The sequence below is a fragment of the Primulina tabacum genome, chromosome 2 (assembly GCF_025594145.1).
Source record: "Primulina tabacum isolate GXHZ01 chromosome 2, ASM2559414v2, whole genome shotgun sequence".
NCBI classification, from domain to species: Eukaryota; Viridiplantae; Streptophyta; class Magnoliopsida; order Lamiales; family Gesneriaceae; genus Primulina; species Primulina tabacum.
This window is the reverse complement of record NC_134551.1, coordinates 48151216-48169466: the sequence shown is the minus strand read 5'-3', so window position 1 is coordinate 48169466 and position 18251 is coordinate 48151216. Positions and strand designations below refer to the sequence as shown.

Below are 18251 nucleotides of genomic sequence, written 5' to 3'. Positions count from 1 at the left end.
AAAAAAAAAAATTATTTCTCGAAGCACACATGATCTCTCTCTCAGTCTGCATGTGCTCTCTACTGTAGATCCTTTTGTTTTTGCGTATAAAGTGTCTGATTCTTCACTTTCCTTGGTCAGACGAATCGACCTATATATAAAAGTTTGAATCGAATTAACTTCTTGAAATATGTCAGCTCCACGAGCACCAAAAAGATCAGATTCTTTGACTAATTTGTTCTTAGCGTGTACAAAACTGAGGTTCTTTACTCGCCTGCGACGATTCCTCCGCCTTAGAGCCACCAAAAGGCAGCGTAAGACACCGGAGAAGAAGCAGGAAAAGGTCATGGATGCATATAGAGAAGTAAAGATTGAGGATTGCATGGCAGGAAAATTGGAGGGTGGACGCGATTACGGTGATGGATGGGTGGTGGTTTTGCATAGGTCTGTGAAGAAGCTTCATTTTGGGAGCTGGGAAGAGAAAGGAGCGGCGGCGGAAGAAATACAGAAGCTGGCCGGAGAAAACCTGAAGAGACGGAAAACCATGGCGGAGCTCGGTGTTATTCCGCCGCTGGTTGCTATGGTGGGTTCGGAAGTGGTTGCGCGTCGAAGAATGGCTGTTCGGGCGTTAATTGAGCTCGCCAAGGGCTCTTTCGCGTGAGTCTCAATTTTCTTGATAATTGTTTAAATTATTTTCGCAAATTAGTAATTGCAAATTTTTTTTTAAAAAAAGAATTATATTTCAGACCTATTTCTGTTGTGTAATAATTTTATTAAATATTCTTGTTGGTGGAGCTGAATTGAACTTTATGGTATTAATTAGCTATGAATTTAGTCAGCAGTCTAGTTGAATTGTCTGAACACTAGGAGAGGAGAGGAGATTGAATTTTCACTGGATTTGTTGACTTGACAGATAAAAATGTTAGTGAAAATAACAACTATAATGGTGGGCCAATGTCAACCTGGGTGGGGTTTGGATGAGAAAGTATTTGATTAAGAGGATATAATTCAATTTAGAAAATGATTCAAACTATATATTTTAAATTGAGTAGGTCTTTTGTGTGACGGTCTCACGAATCTTTATCTGTGAGACGGTTCAATTATACCGATATTCACACTAAAAAGTAATACTTTTAGCATAAAAAGTAATATTTTTTCATGGATAACCCAAATAAAAGATACGTCTCACAAAATACGATCCTTGAGACCGTCTCACACAAGTTTTTGCCTATCAAATAATATTATGTATGAATGTCAACTATATTTGAAATTTATTATTTCAAATTATTTGATTTGATCCGTAAATGTAGGTTAAATGAAGTTGGGTGCCTCAGATTAGATAGTTTTCTAGAAAGTCATTAAATATATATATATATATATATATATATATATATATTCCTTGAGGTGAGGACAAAGGTGGTTGGAGCTAACATCACATGAAGCTTTTGACAGCCTTGACTGTGATGAATTTCTTGCTCAAAATGAAACGCATTTATTATCTTATAAAAATAAATTTAGAAAAGTGTCAGGTTCGAGAGAATTTGCTGACTTATGCCTTGATTATTTCTCATTTGCTCCACTTCTAGGAATAAAGCTCTAATCGTAGAGGCAGGGTTCTTCTCAAAACTACCAGAAAAGATCGACGTTCTAGACGAAACGCATATACAAGAACTTGCACATCTGATCTTATCAATATCAGCCCTGGCCAACAGCCAATTCTCCCTCAAATCTGCAAGAATGATCCCTTTTGTGGTTTCCACTCTCGAGTCAAGTTCAAGTAACATCGACGCCAAGAAATCATGTTTAAGCATATTATACAATCTATCTTCGGTCTTAGACAATACCGGCCCTATAATCAATTCAGGGGCAGTTGAAACACTGATGAGATCATCTGTCGATAAATCAACATCAGAAAGTGCATTGGCGACTTTAGGAAATTTGGTTGTAACTTTAGCGGGGAGGAAAGCGTTGGAGCATAATCCTGTGGTTCCTGAGGCGTTTATCCAGATCATGACATGGGAAGAGAAGCCCAAATGCCAAGAATTGTCTTCTTACATTTTGATGATTTTAGCTCATCAGAGCTCATGTCAGAGGCAGAAAATGGCTAAGGCGGGAATAGTACAAGTTCTTCTTGAAGTAGCATTGTTAGGGAGTCCATTGGCTCAGAAACGAGCTTTGAAGATCCTGCAGTGGTTTAAGAACGAGAGACAGATGAGAATGGGGCCTCACTCGGGGCCTCAGGTGGGACCGGTAGCGTTTGGTTCACCTCTGAAACAGAGGGATCTTGTTGAAGGAAAGAGACTGATGAACAACATGGTGAGGCAAAGTTTATATAAAAATATGGAAAACATTACTCGTCGAGCTAATGCAGCTGGAGATTCCTCGAAGCTTAAGGCTTTGGTGATTAGTTCGAGTTCAAAAAGCTTGACTTACTAGAATAGATCATTCACAAATCATATCGGCTGGGGTACAGAATGCAACGAAATGTTTGAATTTTTGATTTGGTTGTAAATTGAGGAAAATTATGATATACCGTTACGATTTTTTTTATAAGAAATCTTCTATTTGTGTCATATCACATTAGTGTATGCAAACGTGTACTCATCAAGTTTCGCTTAACAGATGCATTATACATACACGAACATCATGTACAATACGTCATTTAAAGATGCCTCAATTTTTATTCTTTCAGCTAGATTACAGGATAGTAGACTTCGACGGCAATCCAACAAATCCCTTTTTTGTCAGCAATATCCTTCTGCAACCTCATGTAACCATCTTCACCCCAAGAACTCCCCCATGAATTCTTGATTATCCAATATTTTAACTTACCGTTTTCCGTCACATAACCTAGAACTGTAACACCATGATCCAAGGAGTCTCCACATTGGCCAGTGAAAACTACAGTAGAGTAGAACTGGAAGTCGTATCCGCTAGCATCTGTGACAGGAACAGGCTGGTTAGCGACAGCCTTCATGAGTGTGTCCTCATTATTTGGCGGTACCTTTTGGCATCCGATTATCTTTGTCACTGGTTCTGCCTCCTTTTCTTGTCACAAGTACCTTTTTTTTTTATCTCTAGGAGGGTGGTTTTTTTCAGTTATGATACCATTATCTTTTATGATTCAAAAGCATCGGATACGAAGCCACCATCGCAGCCTTCTTCAAATCCAGGATGGCAGTCCACTAGTTCTTGAACTGATAAATTATATAGTTTTCCACCCTTGATCTTGGTGATTCCTTCCACAGTATCGACAGCTGGAAAAGTCCAGGCTCCTGTATCGTTGATTTTTAGTTCAATTCATTAATCTAGGTTCTTAGAATCATTTATATCTCAGAATGTTCATCCAGAAACTGATTCTTAATATTTGATTGTACACACTGACCGCATGTTTCGTCTCGAATTGAAGTGACAGCTCCTTTCTTTCTCCAGTCTATGCTTGGTGGAATATCTGTGGAAATTTCATACTAGAAAGCCGTCGCAGGACCAGAGTTAACGCTGTTGGGACTTCTATAAGCCCTGTAAGTTTTCTTTAACTCCTCATTTGTTATGTCTGCAAACTAATTAACGTTCAGCTTGCACAGTTTTCTCCCAGCATTGTAGATGAAATCTATGTACTCCAACATTAGATTTAAAAGATCCCAAACCGGCTCTCTTTCTCCGTATCATCCTTATAGTCACGTCGGTATTGATCCATCCACTGCGCATGCCTCTCCTGGATACGATCAGCTTCTCGGTGTTAAACAAATCAAGTCAACAAATTTGAATTCAAGCATATCATTTTTTACAAATAATTAAAACATGTTTTTTGTTAGTAAAACACAGTTGGTTTAATTATGTAAGTAATGATGTATTATTTTTTGTTTTTTTCCCTAAAATTTACCTATAAATACTCATCTATTGTTTATTTCAAAATAGTTCCAAAATACAAAATCGTCTCGTCTACAATCATAAGTGTAGAAGTGAAATAAATGATTTAATCTTAGAATTTCTTAAGGAGTGTTTATTTTTGGAATAAATAGGATTAGTTGAGAAGTGAGTGTTAAAATCAGAATGTTTTGAGTGAAATACTTTGTAATCTCAGTTCTCTTGTCTTCTTTGTTATTATTAAAGAAATGATCACCTTGAGAGATTTAGAGTGGACGTAACCCAATCTTGTGGTGAACCACTATAAATATTAGTGTTCATCTTATTCATTGTTGATATTACATATGATGTTCTACTGTGATGTCACCTCATTTATTTCTTTGATATCCCAACAATGGTATCAGACCGATGTGCTCAAATACTATAGAAATCATCGTATGCTCTGTGGTTGCAGTTTATTCTGAACTTCCACATCAGAAAAGACTTTCTAAACAATATTAGGGAAATTGTTCTTTTGTGTTCAGGATTTGAAGATGAATTTGTTGGTAGCAGTCACAAAAGATGGAGGTACTCGCAAGCAAGATGATTAGTCTTAATGGCTCTAATTATCAATTTTGGAAAAGTAAGATGAAAGATATTATATTATTCACCAAGATGCACCTACCGGTGTTCAGCGAGCCTAAACAAGATGATAAATCAGATGTCGAATGGAACATTGAGCACGAGTCAGATGTTTTGCTTCCCGACTCAAGGGAGAGAAATAAGATCAAGAAAAACACAAATCAGAAGCCAAGAAGAAACAAGTCATTTTTTTTATCGGGGAGATATGCCAACATAAAGTGTTATTGATGTGGAGAAAATGAACATATTAAAAAATACTGTCGGAAACTGAAAACAAACATGAAACAGACGATGAGCAAACAAACGCCATTGACGAATTCAATGTTGTTAACGAACAAGAGTAGGAGTCTGTAAATTCGGCAACTCAAGTAATTATTTGGGTGATCGATAGTGGAGCAACAATCCACGTCACATCTCGAAGAGAATGCTTTACATCTTACACACATGGGGACTTTGGTTTGGTCAGGATGGGGAATAATGACTTATCCAAAGTCATGGGAAAGTGAGATGTGAGTTTGACTATCGTCAATTGCTCTACACTAATCATGAAGGACGTCAGGCATGTGCCAGATATGAGTCTGAGACTGATATTGGTCAAAAGACTCGATGAAGAAGGTTTCTCACTACAACAAAAACGACATACGATAATGGATTTTATCCGTTGTCGTAGCCTTTTTAAAACCGATGGTTTTTAGAATTTGCGACGGTTTTTGAAAACCGTTGCTAACTAATTTAGCGACGGTATTATTCGTCACCGTCGCTAATTTTAGCGACGGTCAGCATATAATAACCGTCGCTACATTTAGCGACGGTTTTTAATCATGATTTTCGTTGCTTAGTTGTTTCGAAAAATAAAAAAAAATTCTTTTAATAATTTAATAAATCTAAAAGAAACTAACAATCGAAACTAAAATCGTGTAAGAGAGAAAAATTTTAAGTGTTGTAAATTAGAAAATCATCTAAGAGAGATAAATTTTAAGTGTTATGAAGTAGTGAGAAAAATTTTATGTGTTATGCAGTAGTGAGAAAAATTTTAAGTGTTGTGTGAAGTGATAAAATTGTGTAAGAGAAAAAAATTTTAAGTTTATGAAGTAGTGAGAAAAACTTTAAGTGTTGTGAGAAATGATAAAATTGTGTAAGAGAGAAAAAAATTTATGTGTTGTGGAGGAAAATGGATCGAAAATGGAGATATTTATAGAGAGTTTGCGCGGAATTTGGCTTAACCATCGCTAATTTCAAATTAGCGACGGTTTGTATAAAACCGTCGCCAAAGTTCGCGATGGTTAAATGAAAACCGTCGCTAAATGTAGCGGCAGTTTTAAAAAAATATGGCATGTTTTGACATGCGACGAATTTAATTTAAACCGTCGCTATCAGTAGCAACAATTTATCTAAAAGCGTTGCAATAATTAGCGACGACTTGCCTAAAATCGTCGCTAAGTTGAAATTAACGACACTTTTATGAGAACCGTCGCTAAATTAGCGACGGAATATCTAAATCCGTCACTAAGTATGGAAACATTTTCTAAAACCGTAGTTGTTTGTCCAAAAACCAGTGTCTTTTGCCCTAAAAAAACGCTGAAAGACAATGGTTTTTGAAAAACCGTTGTCGTTGACACCCTAAAAGACAACGATTTTTGGAAACCGTTGTCTTTGACCCCCTAAAAGACAACGATTTTTACAAAACCTTGTCAGAACGCACCTACGACAACGGTTTTCATTAAAACCGTTGTTAAAAACTCTACGACAACGGTTTTTCAAAAAAACCGTTGTCGTAGGTGCGTTGTCGTTGGGCGTTTTTCTTGTAGTGTCTGCACAATCTTTCGAAATGTGGTATGTAAGATTTCAAGAGGATCAATTGTGGTGGCAAAGACATTAAATATGTCAAAGGTGTATGTAGTTCAGGAAATTATTCTGAAGGTGTGAACTACACAGGGGAAGAAAACTCAACAAAGTTGTGACACTGATGTCTTGGCCATATAAGTGAAAAGAATCTTACACGCTTTGTGAGCAAACAATTTCTGTCTGGTATAAACCAGGTTCATATAAAACAATACACAAACTGCTTCACCGGAAAACAAAATAGGATATCATTTAAAAGTTCACCTCCTACTAGAGCCGATAAAATTCTAGGTCTGGTGCATTCAGATCTACATGGTCCCAATGCCATTGTAGCTCGGAGGAGCGAGATACTGGACAACTTTTATCTATGATCATTCTCGGAAAATTTAGGTGTTGACACTCAAAACCAAAGACCAAGTAGCGGAAATATTCAATAATTTTCTAAACTTAATTGAACAACAAACAAACATAAAACTCAATGTATTCGAACAGATAATGGAGGAGAAGATATTGGATCCTTTAATGAGATATTCAAATTGAATGGAATCAGACATCAAATGACACCATCAAAGACACCACAACTCAACGGATTAGCTGAGATTATGGATAGAACTTTGGCAGAAAGAGTCAAAAGCATGCTCTCACGTGCAAAGATGACTAAAGAATTTTGGGGTGAGGTCGTGGTTGCTGCTGCATATATATTGAATCGCTTACCTTGTGTTCCTCTCAATTACATTGTCTCGTAGCAGGTGTGGCAAGGTAAAGAAGTTTCCTATAATCATTTGCGAGTATTTGGGTGCGTTGCTTATGTTCATATACCAAAGGATGAAAGATAGGACTTGGATGTCAAAACAAAAATGTGCATATTTAAGGCTATGGCGATGATCAACTTGGTTACAATTATTATAATATTAACCTATAAGAAGTAGTTATGTCATATTTCAGGAGAAAGAACTCTTGGAGACTACGGGAAAAGAGAATTATGGGTCTGAACAAGAACTGAAATGTTGGCCTTCAACGGTAAATCCACAACCGGTTGACGATGAAGAATTTTAGAACGATGATGAAGATGATGTTGATATCTATGTTCATAGTGAACCATCAGCAGAAAGTTCACGTGGTACCATGATCAAATGTTCTGACATTAGAAATAGAAAATGAAAATTTTGGAAATTCCTAGTAAATATTGAAAATTTCAGATTCGGTACGATTGAATTTTCGAAATTTCAAATTGTATATTATTGAGGAATTTAGGTTTATTAAGTTAAATAAATCGTTATATTTGAATTTGCAGTGAGTTTTAGAAATTGTAAAGCCTAAATTAAGAATTTTTGGAATTTTAGGCTAAATTGTCAAATAATAGAAAAATAAATGGAATTTGATATGAAATGTATTATTTGCCACATGATTGGAGTTTTCGATAAATATTTAAGATATTTTGTGGTAAATTAAAGTCAGTTGAAGTACGCATGAACTGTTTTATTATGACGTCTATATGATGTGAAATGACGTTAAGTGCTTTGTAATGAGTTGTGGCGTGCCTTATGTGCTTCTGTGAATACGTGGTTGCATTCATGCATTTATTTGATTTGATACTATTGGTGCATAGCATTTCGAGCCTTGACTCATTTGATTGCTATTGATATTGATATTGATCTATCGAGTTGTTGCATCATCGATGGAGCGGGTGGGTAGGATTAGCACTCCTGATGACTTGCATGAGGGTTGAGCGGGTAGCTCCCGTACCCTCGATGCTACGTGCATGGATGAGTGGCGACATGATGTTGCGTTGCTACGTCCCTGGCACGGGTGGCCACTGTTACTGTTGTGGATGTGATTCATTTGGACTCCGTTTGGTATCCGTTATCGGTTGTTACCTTTCACGCATTGCATTACATTGCATTGCATTGCATCACATTTTACTTGATTTTATTTCATGTTATTTATATTTGTCGTAATATTACTGGTTCGTCGTACTGGGGCCCGACCCCTCGTTTTTTTTTATGCTGTGGTTGTTTTTGATGCCATAGCAGGTTATCCAGGAGGATTTGACGCGTCTGGTGGAGCGTCAGGTAGCGGTGCCCAGTAGTTGGATTGTGATTGAGATTTCCCAGATATTATATTATGGAGTCATACTTTTGCCAGGGAATGCCCTGTGTAGTTGTACTGTTATTTTTACGATGTTTTGGATTGTTGTTGTGTGAGCGAGCCTTGTCGGCTCTGTATATGCTAGTCCTGGCCAGTGCGGCTATAAGTTTGTGAATTGATGTTATGAGTTTATTTCGAGTATATAAATGCTGTTTGTGTTGTTTGGAAATTTTTGGAATGTCCTACTTTCGGGGAGGTCATACCGAAATTTCTATTGGCCCAAAAGAAAAAATTTTAATCGCTTTCGCTGTTTACATTAATAAATCCTGGTTGTTTGGTCATTAAACGTTAAACAAGAGCACGGGCCCCCACAGTTCAAGGGTGCCTACACCAAGTTCTTAAAATTACGACATAAATATCTTAAAGAATTTCTTACGAATCCAAACCTGTGGCAGATAATTATTATCCTCAAATTTACATTTATTCTCCCCAAATTAATTCCACTGACTTACTTGGATTATTTTAATTGCTAACAATTAGCTTTTAAGCTTAAATTATCATTATCATAAATTTAGGCTTTCTGAGTTTACCATTTTCAGCTTGTACTTAGGATCTATTTTAAAGTAATAACTCATCTCATATTTATCAAAAATGTACATACTATACATGGATGGAATATAACTCAATTATCATATTTCATCAGAAAACATTGAAGTGAAATTAGTTTATTTCAGCATGCTAGTTCAAACGAAAACAGAAGCTATGTGCAGCAGATTCTGAGACAGATTTCAGCTCAAATTCATTTTTTTTACCCAAATCGACTTTTGCCAATTTGAAATGAAAGATAACTCATTGTCTAAGTTTTCCTAGTTGGGAACATTTCAAAATACCAATCGTCTACACCAAAAAATTAATATAACACATTGCATCAACATGAACTCGTGAACATAATCCAACAAATGGGCAACTTCAGCAAAATGTGAATAACTATTTCCATTCTGAACCAAATTAAACGATTTTAGTTTCATTTTAAAGATAAATCATAGCTCTATAATTTTATTTAACACCAACCTGAAATTCCTAATCAAACATTTCCAGAATTCAGTCAAACATAAGACTAAGATTTGGTCACAAATTGGAAATTTCAGAAATATAATCAAATAACTTCTGAAAATTTTATTGATACCTTCACTCGTCTCATAATAAAACCTAAAACCAATAATATAACAAATATCAATAATTAGAATTTAATCGAATAAAAAACACCCATTTTGAATCAGAATTTGTGGATACCTTCAAATGACCCCTAGGTTACAACTGGGAGTTAGGACCCACTTCTCATGAACAAGGAAAAGGCGAATGAAAATGTTGTATTAATGAAATCATAATCTTCAAATTTTAGTTTATCTTTTACATGATATATTGTAGTCAGGGACGGACCTATGCTTGGCCGTCCTAGGTTGTAGCTCAACCCAATTTTTTTTTTTTACAAGGAGTTTTAAGATTCGAGCCAATTCTAATTTTTTGGTTGGTAAATATATATAGAGATTTAAGCACAATCTAATTTTTTTAAAAGATATCACGGTGCAAATAACTCATAAAAGTTAATATCTAGAATAGCTATTTAACTTTCACAGTGAATAATTGTTGATTTTCGATATTTCAAAAGTGGTTAAAAACTTTATTTTTAATTGTTATAGAGGTCATGCACTTGCATATCTCAATTCTTAAATTAAGATATATATGCGTGTGTGTTTATATGTGTTTCATTGTCATAAAACAATTATAAATAAAATATTTATCAAATAATCTTATATATTTTAAAATTTAAATTTTTTGTGTGAAATAAGCTAGTTCATTTTTCACTTTTTTATATATTTATCTTATTTATGTTTTATGTTTTAATATTTTTTTATTGTTTTATTTGTTTATAATTTGATTATGGATATTTTAAAATAAATTATTTGCGAAATTTCGAAATATCTCAAGTTTAATAAATAGTATAGATTAATTTTAATATTAACTATTTAGTAACAAAAATACATTTTTAAAATTTAATAAATTATGTATACCCTAAAACAATATCAATAGCAATTTTTTCCGAAAGAATATCTACAACTAATTTAAATCTCAATGCTTGAGAAAGGGGGACAATAATGTCATTTCACAGAAATTTATTATTTATCATGGAGATATCCCTACACATTAGAGGGATGTCTACTCCATAGTGGACCAGCATTATCACGGGCTCATCCAATTTTTATGGGCTGTTAAAAAATGAACCAAACATAGGATGAAGGATGATAACTTATTAATCATTTAGTTATCAAGTGTACCAAAATATGCCTAAATGTATTGTAATCACGATCTGCCAAACTTGAAGCACTCCGAGAGGAGTGTATGCGTTTCGATGTTTAAAAATGTGCATATGTTCGACGAGAGTACCATCCTGCTGTGGAGAACATAACAAGCTAGTTTACCACCCTTGCATTTTTCATCAACCTACTTTTATTTTGCTAGTCTTCATATCTTTTTATGGATGCTCATTAATTTTCCACAAGAAGATGTTCTGCTTTCACAATGAGAGGTAAAAACAAATGAAATTGGGACATTGATAACAGCTCGCCCCGAATACCTCAGATATGTTCAAAACTTAGATTCCAAAACAAGGTTTGTCTTAAGTTCTTCTTTCACCGTCGACGTTCTATAGGATATTTTGAGCCAAACATGCTCGATAGGTATTAAAATGAAGTGATAAAGTTAAATGACTACTTCTACCTGGGTTCCTTTATTTTATTACATACTAAGTTTCATATATTTATCTTTCAGATCTTCAATATTCTTGACTTTATGATTGAAGTAATCCTTTCCGTGTCCAATAGCTTACTTAGTCACGAAAGAGACTATCCTACATTTCCTCATCTTCGAACCTATAAGTTTGTTGTTTGAGGAGTTTCATTCAAGCTTCGATAAAAGTTCTTTTAATCTAGTATCTAATTCTGCAATACTTCTTTCTTTCAACAGCAGATAATCACTGATAACAGTAATTTTTCAAATTTGAAATGTGATTGTCTTTGAGTATTGATGAGCCTCTGGCTTATATAACCAATTCGTCAAACTCAAGTGCAAGTTATCTTCTTGAACCTGATATATGTTATTCGTCAAACTCAAGTAAAGTTATGTGAGAGCCCAGCCCAATTGTCCCCAAAGCCCAGCCCATTTAACATATATATTTTTTTGTTTTTTAAATAGTAATAATAATGTAAAAATAAGAAACAGAAGCCTCTCTCTCCATATGCATTTGCCGAAAGCTTTTCTTTCTTCTTCAACCATTCTTGCACCTTCGGCCGGTGATATCTTGTTCGTTAGTTGCCAAAGTTTTAAACCGAGCCCCATTTCGGAAAGCTCTCGACAAGGGCTATCCATTGATTACCATTTTGCAAGGTTTTCTCGTGACCATGTTCGAACCCGTCGATCGTGACTCGTTTGAATTTTTCTTTTCGCCGTCGATTTCGAGTTCTTTAGAGCTTGGACAACTGATTTTGTAATTGTACTCAAATTTTGAATTGTTTGAGGTAAAAAATTCAGATTTTAGGGTTTTGAATTTTGGGTATTTTGATTCATTTGAATTTCGACAATTAATATATATTGTATTATTGATGGTAGGTGAATCATTGAGCCGATTGGAGGTATTGAGCTAATTTTCATAATTTAATTAGATGATATTTCGAATTTAACCTATTAATTTGGGATTATTTTATTTTTGAAATGTTAAATCGTGATTGAGATGTGTTCATAGAATTAGAAATAGAAAATGATAATTTTGGAAATTTCTAGCAAATATCAAAAATTTCAGATTCGTTACGGTTGAATTTTTGAAATTTCAATTTGTATATAATTGAGGGATTTAGATTTATTAAGTTAAATATATCGATATATTTGATTTTGCGATGAGTTTTAGAAATTTTAAAGCCTAAATTATGGGTTTTTGGAATTTTAATATAAATTTTTGAATATTGGAAAAATAAATAGAAGTCGATGTGAAATGAATTATTTGCAACATGAGCGGATTCTTCGGAAAAATCCTTAGGAAATTTCAGTGGTAAATTAAGTATCAGTTGAGATACGCACGAACTATTTCATTATGACGTCTATAATGATGTGGAATGACGTTAAATATTTTGTAATAAGTTGTAGCGTGTCTTATATGCTTATGTGAATAATTTGATTGCATTCGCGAATTTTTTTGAGTTGATATGCTTAGGTTGACAAATAATCCCTATTTTTATCCTCTGAAAATAATAAAATAAAAGCATGTTAATTTTTAAAGGAATATTTGGGATATTTGTCGACTTGTTATATTAACTATTCATTCAAGCATTTCGAGCCTTGACTCTGTTGATTGCTATCACTATTGATCTGTTGAGATGTTGAGTCATTGATGAAGCGAGTGATAGGATTAGATCGCTCCTGAATCTCATCGATGGAGCGAATGATAGGATTAGCACACTCCTGATGATTGCATGAGGATCGATCGGGTCGCTACCCGACCCTCGATGCTATGTGCATAGATGAACGTCGGCTTGATGTTTCGTTGTTGCATTCCTGGCACGGATTGCCACTGTTCCTGTTGCTGATTCGTTCCATTTGGACTCTTTTTTGGTATCCATTATTTTGTTGTTAACGACACGCATTGCATTTTACTTGATTTTATTTCATGTCAGTTATATTTTTCATAATTTTGCCGGTTCGTCGTACTGGGGCCTGACCCTTTTTTTGTTTTTTATGTTGTGGTTGTTTTTGATGTCATAGCAGGTTATCTAGGAGGATTTGACGTGTCTGGTAGAGCATCATGTAGCGGTGCCCAGTAGTTGGATCGTTATTGAGAGTTCTCATATATATATATATATATATATATATATATATATATATATACACACACACACACACACGTACATGTATGTATGTATTATTTTATCGAGTCATACATTTCTCAGGGGATGCCCTGTGTAGCTGTACTGTTACTTTTACGATGTTTTGGATTGATAGTTTTGTGATCGAGTCTTGTCGGCTCTGCATGTGTTAATATATGTTTGTGAATTGATATTATGAATTTATTCGAGTATATATAAATGTTGCTTGTGTTGTTTGAATTCGTTGTTTACATTAACGAATCCTGGTTGTTTGGTCACTAAACGCTAATTAGTAGCACGACCCCCCTCAAGTTACGGTTTCTATCTCTTTCTCATCCTTTGATGATAACCAATAACGCTTTTTTTTTTAGTTACGGGATAATTGTTATAATTTAATCTCGAACAGACATCATCACAAACGACGGATTTGAGTTGTTGGACGATATTTATATTTGTTGTTATTATGTAATCGTTTTGTTTTCTTGTTTTTTTCCCTAAAAAAATTTAATGAACGAGTGTGTGTGATTTTTTTGGAGTGGAGCGTCAGTCTTGTAAGAATATAGTGCCACTAAGCCAAATTTGGCTTGGGCTGTATTTGGGAGTTGATAAAGCATGAATAAGAAATATATATACACAAATATCATTAAATAAATAATCATGAAAATTTAATTAGTATATATATTTTATTTAATTATATTCTAAAATATTGATTGTATCGTCTCACAAAAGATTTTTTCTCCTTTTTGTCTTTGAAAAAAATTATTTATGATAGATAACGCAACTATTTAAATTAAATTTAACCGAATATACATGTTTTAAAAGCGTGACTCAAAGAAAAAAAATCAATTAGAGCAGCTTATATTACATTTTCAGGGGGAGCTATGTCATGACTCCATAAAATCCACATCAGGATTGAGTTTTGGAGGATCCAGATTTGAGCTTGTAGGCTACACAGACATAGATATGGTGGGATATGTTGACTCCATAAAATCCACATCAGGATACTTGATTACATTTTCAGGAGGAGCTGTGTCATGACAGTCAAAGTTGCAAAAATGTAGCATTGTCAACCACTGAAACTGAGGTCATTGCAGCAACTAAGGCATGTAAGGAGTTGTTGTGGATGAAGGGTGATTGGAGGAATTAGTTTTGTGCAAGAATAATACAAGTTATTATGTGATAGGGAGTGCAATTCATCTTGAAAAGAATCCTTCAATGCATTCAAGATATAAGCATATTGATGTTCGCTATCATTGGATACAAGATGTATTGTAGAAGAAGTTGTTAAAGCTTGAGAATATTTGCACACATGAAAATTGATTTGATATGATGACCAAGACATTGCCGAAATGGAAGTTGAAATGTTGTAAAGCTGTAGCAGGCCTGATTGAATTAAAAAAAAAATGTGCTTAAGGGGGAGAATTGCTAAACAAATCAAGCCAATAAATTTGAATTCAAAGCACATCATTTTTGACAAATAATTAACACATGTTTTGTGTTAATAAAAAATTAATGATTTAATTATGTAAACAATGATGTTTTAGTTTTTGTTTTTTTCGCTAACTTCACCTATAAAAACTCATTTATTTTTCATTTCAAATTCACACCAAAACACAAAGTCCTCTCATCTACAATAATAAGTGCAGAAGTGAGATAAATTATTTAGTATGAGACTTCTTAAGTAGTGTTTATCCGTGGAATGAATATGATTATTTGAGATAAAGTGAGTATTAAAATCAGAGTGTTATGAGTGAAATACTTTGTATTTTCAATTATCTTGTCTTATTTATTATTGATAAAGAATTGATACTTTTTTGAGACATACTGATACCATTGTTGATGTAATTTATTATGATTTCCGAGAAATTGGAAGTGTATGAAAATCATTTTATGGAGACGTTGTTGGAGTGGATGTCCTGTAAGCCAACAGTTGGCTAGGGAGTTTATTGACTCAAGTGTAATAAACAATCTTTAGTGCAATTAAAAATCTTTATGTTAATAAAATTTAACTTTTCATGGTTTATTTTACTTTGTCTATATACCTATGCAATCAACATAAATAAAGTCCTTGAGTATACTTTAATACAAATGAATCGTAATTCGATCTTAAAACTTGTTTGTAAACACTGTATATTCTAAATTCGTTCTTAGTCGATTCAGCCGCCTAAAATAAGGATAAAGTCCGTTTGAGCTTGAGACTAGCATATGATGTTGTGTACCGTGTTTCATGGTAAGGGCATATAGATGTTCAATCATACTGATGGGTAATCATACGATGATTGTCCCGAACAACCCTCATTCGGACTTTCCAAGTGATTATCATTCATCGAGAGGAAAAGTCTGTGGGGGCCCATGCTCCTGATTAATATTTAATGACCAAACAACCAGGATTTATTAATATAAACAGCGAAAGCGATTAAAATTTTCTATTTTGGGTCTACAGAAATTTCGGCACGATCTATTCGTAAATAGGACATCCAAAAAAAAATCAAAACATCACAAATAATATTTATATATTCGAAATAAAGTCATAACATCAATTCACAACCTATAGCCGCACTGGCCGGGACTAAACACATGTAGAGCCGACAAGGCTCGTTCACACAACTATTAATTCAAAACATCATAAAATAACAGTACAGCTACACGGGGCATCTCCCCGATAAATGTATGACTCCATAATATAGTGTGTATATATATATATATATATATATATATATATATATATATATATATAGGAACTCTCAACCATGACTCGACGACTGGGCACCACTACCTGACGCTCCACCAGACGCGTCAAATCCTCCTGGATAACCTGCTATGGCATCAAAAACAATCACAACATAAAAAAACGAGGGGTCGGGCCCCAGTACGACGAACCAGTAATATTACGACAAATATAACTAACATGAAATAAAATCAAGTAAAATGTGATGCAATGCAATGTAATGCAATGCGTGAAAGGTAACAACCGATAACGGATACCAAACGGAGTTCAAATGAATCGCATCAACCAGTAACAGTGGCCACCCGTGCCAGAAACGTAGCAACGCAATATCAAGTCGCCACTCATCCATGCACGTAGCATCGAGGGTACGGGAGCTACCCACTCAGCCCTCATGCAAGTCATCAGGAGTGCTAATCCTACCCACCCGCTCAATCGATGACGCAACAACTCGATATATCAATATCAATATCAATAACAATAAAAGGAGTCAAGGCTCGAAATACTATGCATCAAGAGTATCAACTCAAATAATCACGTATTCACAGAAGCACATAAAGCACGCCACAACTCATTACAAAATACTTAACGTCATTCCACATCGCTATAGACGTCATAATAAAATAGTTCATGCGTACCTCAACTGATACTTAATTTACCACTGAAATTTCTTAAGGATTTCTCGAAGACTCCAATCATATGGTAAATAATACATTTCATATCAAATACCATTTATTTTTCCAATATTTGATAATTTGGCCTAAATTTAGGCTTTACAATTTCAAAAACTCAACTCAAAGTCAAATATAACGATTTATTTAACTTAAATCTCTCAATACCGGACAACTTGAAATTTCGAAAATTCAATCATATCGAATATGAAATTTTCGATATTTACTAGGAATTTCCAAAATTTTCATTTTCTATTTCTAATGTTTTAAAAGCATACATTTTAAAAATCATAAACTCCCAAATAATTAAATCTGAATTTTCGAATATAATCCAAATAAATTCTGAAAATCTGTTAGATACCTCTAATTAACTCCGATATAGCACCTACAATCAATAATACAATATATATTAATTGTTGGAACTCAATGAATTAAAATACCCAAAATTCGAAACCCTAAAATCTGAATTATACCTCTGATATTTCGAAAATTGCTCAAAGCTTTGAATTCAAGCTTCAAACAATATTACCCAAGGTTTCTTCCAACTTTTCCGGCGAAAACAAGCGGCGGTCTCCGACGGATTTACGGGAGTCGCGATTTTTCTTAGCAAAAAGGGTATCACTAGATAGCCCTTGTCGAGAGGATTCTGAAACTATGCTTAATTTTGAAAAATGAGCACCGACGGCAAAGATACGGCCGATCAAAGTAACGAGAATTTGTTGAAGAAGAAAAATGAAACTTGTTGCAGAAAGTTATGGGAGAGAGAGAATGGAAAAAATGATAATTATCATTTCTTTTTTAACTTAATTACTAAATTTGGGCCGAGCTTGGGGTTTTGGTTTGGGCTTTGGGAAATGGGCTTTCACAAAGTCCATGGTTGTGATTGTACATGATTAGTCCTTACGATCCGGGACAACACTGAGGCTTTACATTCTAGGATTATGCTTTGACTCATTTATTGACTCTGTGAAGGTCACAAGGTGGCGAGGTTGGGTGCAATTGGGAAATGTGTAGAAGCCAGTGCATTGTAGTCGGGAATTCATCGCTCACTTACGTCTGTGGTTATCCTATGTGATTTAACGAAATAATAGTGCATGAAATCTTTGGCTAGAATGTGAGATGTACATTAGGGAAATAGTTTTCTAGTTGTGCATGCAATGACACTATGAATATTTCATGATTGTATCACATAGCTATCGAATTTAATTTGCAACATTCGATGAACCAATTTGCAGATTCGATCAGGATACATGAGATGAAGGGATCGTACTGTACATTAATAATAACCGACTGGTTCTTGTAGGCACTATCAGTGATACCTAGGGAATCATGGGGCGATGCTACCAGACTCTCTTACCATGATTCGATGGATTTAATCAAAAAATGATTTCTGACATTCTCATGATTAAATGTTGGTGCATTGAATGAGGCAAAATTATGGTAAGCCCGAATAAAAGAAAATTTTCTAGGAATCACAATGAGTTGTGAACTGATGGCTAGTTGTATCCTTGAATCATTGAGGGTCACACAAGCACTGGATCATTT

At 34.5% G+C, this 18251-nt stretch overlaps 2 protein-coding genes and 2 long non-coding RNA genes across 5 annotated transcripts; 2 read left to right on the top strand and 2 right to left on the bottom strand.

The window, feature by feature from the left end:
- LOC142533601 (uncharacterized) lies at window positions 1–2552 on the top strand. Its single transcript, XM_075640427.1, has 2 exons — window positions 1–636; window positions 1566–2552. The coding sequence occupies exons 1-2, from the start codon at window positions 170–172 to the stop codon at window positions 2413–2415; spliced, it is 1317 nt and encodes a 438-aa protein (XP_075496542.1). The 5' UTR covers window positions 1–169; the 3' UTR covers window positions 2416–2552.
- A 119-nt stretch (window positions 2553–2671) lies between these two features.
- On the bottom strand, window positions 2672–3687 carry LOC142537802 (thiol protease SEN102-like). Its single transcript, XM_075643294.1, has 4 exons — window positions 3549–3687; window positions 3365–3430; window positions 3121–3254; window positions 2672–2983 (listed from the first exon to the last, which is right to left on the bottom strand). Exons 1-4 carry the CDS (start codon window positions 3685–3687, stop codon window positions 2672–2674), a joined length of 651 nt encoding a protein of 216 aa, XP_075499409.1.
- Window positions 3688–11691: 8004 nt separating this feature from the next.
- On the top strand, window positions 11692–13541 carry LOC142537986 (uncharacterized). 2 transcript variants are annotated; one of them, XR_012818623.1, is made up of 3 exons: window positions 11692–11972; window positions 12064–12086; window positions 13213–13541. It is a non-coding gene; the product is annotated as an uncharacterized LOC142537986 (long non-coding RNA). The 2 variants fall into 2 exon arrangements; XR_012818624.1 differs by having other exon boundaries at window positions 13210–13541.
- A 2466-nt stretch (window positions 13542–16007) lies between these two features.
- Window positions 16008–17415, bottom strand: LOC142537985 (uncharacterized). Its single transcript, XR_012818622.1, has 3 exons — window positions 17180–17415; window positions 17068–17091; window positions 16008–16125 (listed from the first exon to the last, which is right to left on the bottom strand). It is a non-coding gene; the product is annotated as an uncharacterized LOC142537985 (long non-coding RNA).
- Between the last annotated feature and the right edge of the window lie 836 nt (window positions 17416–18251).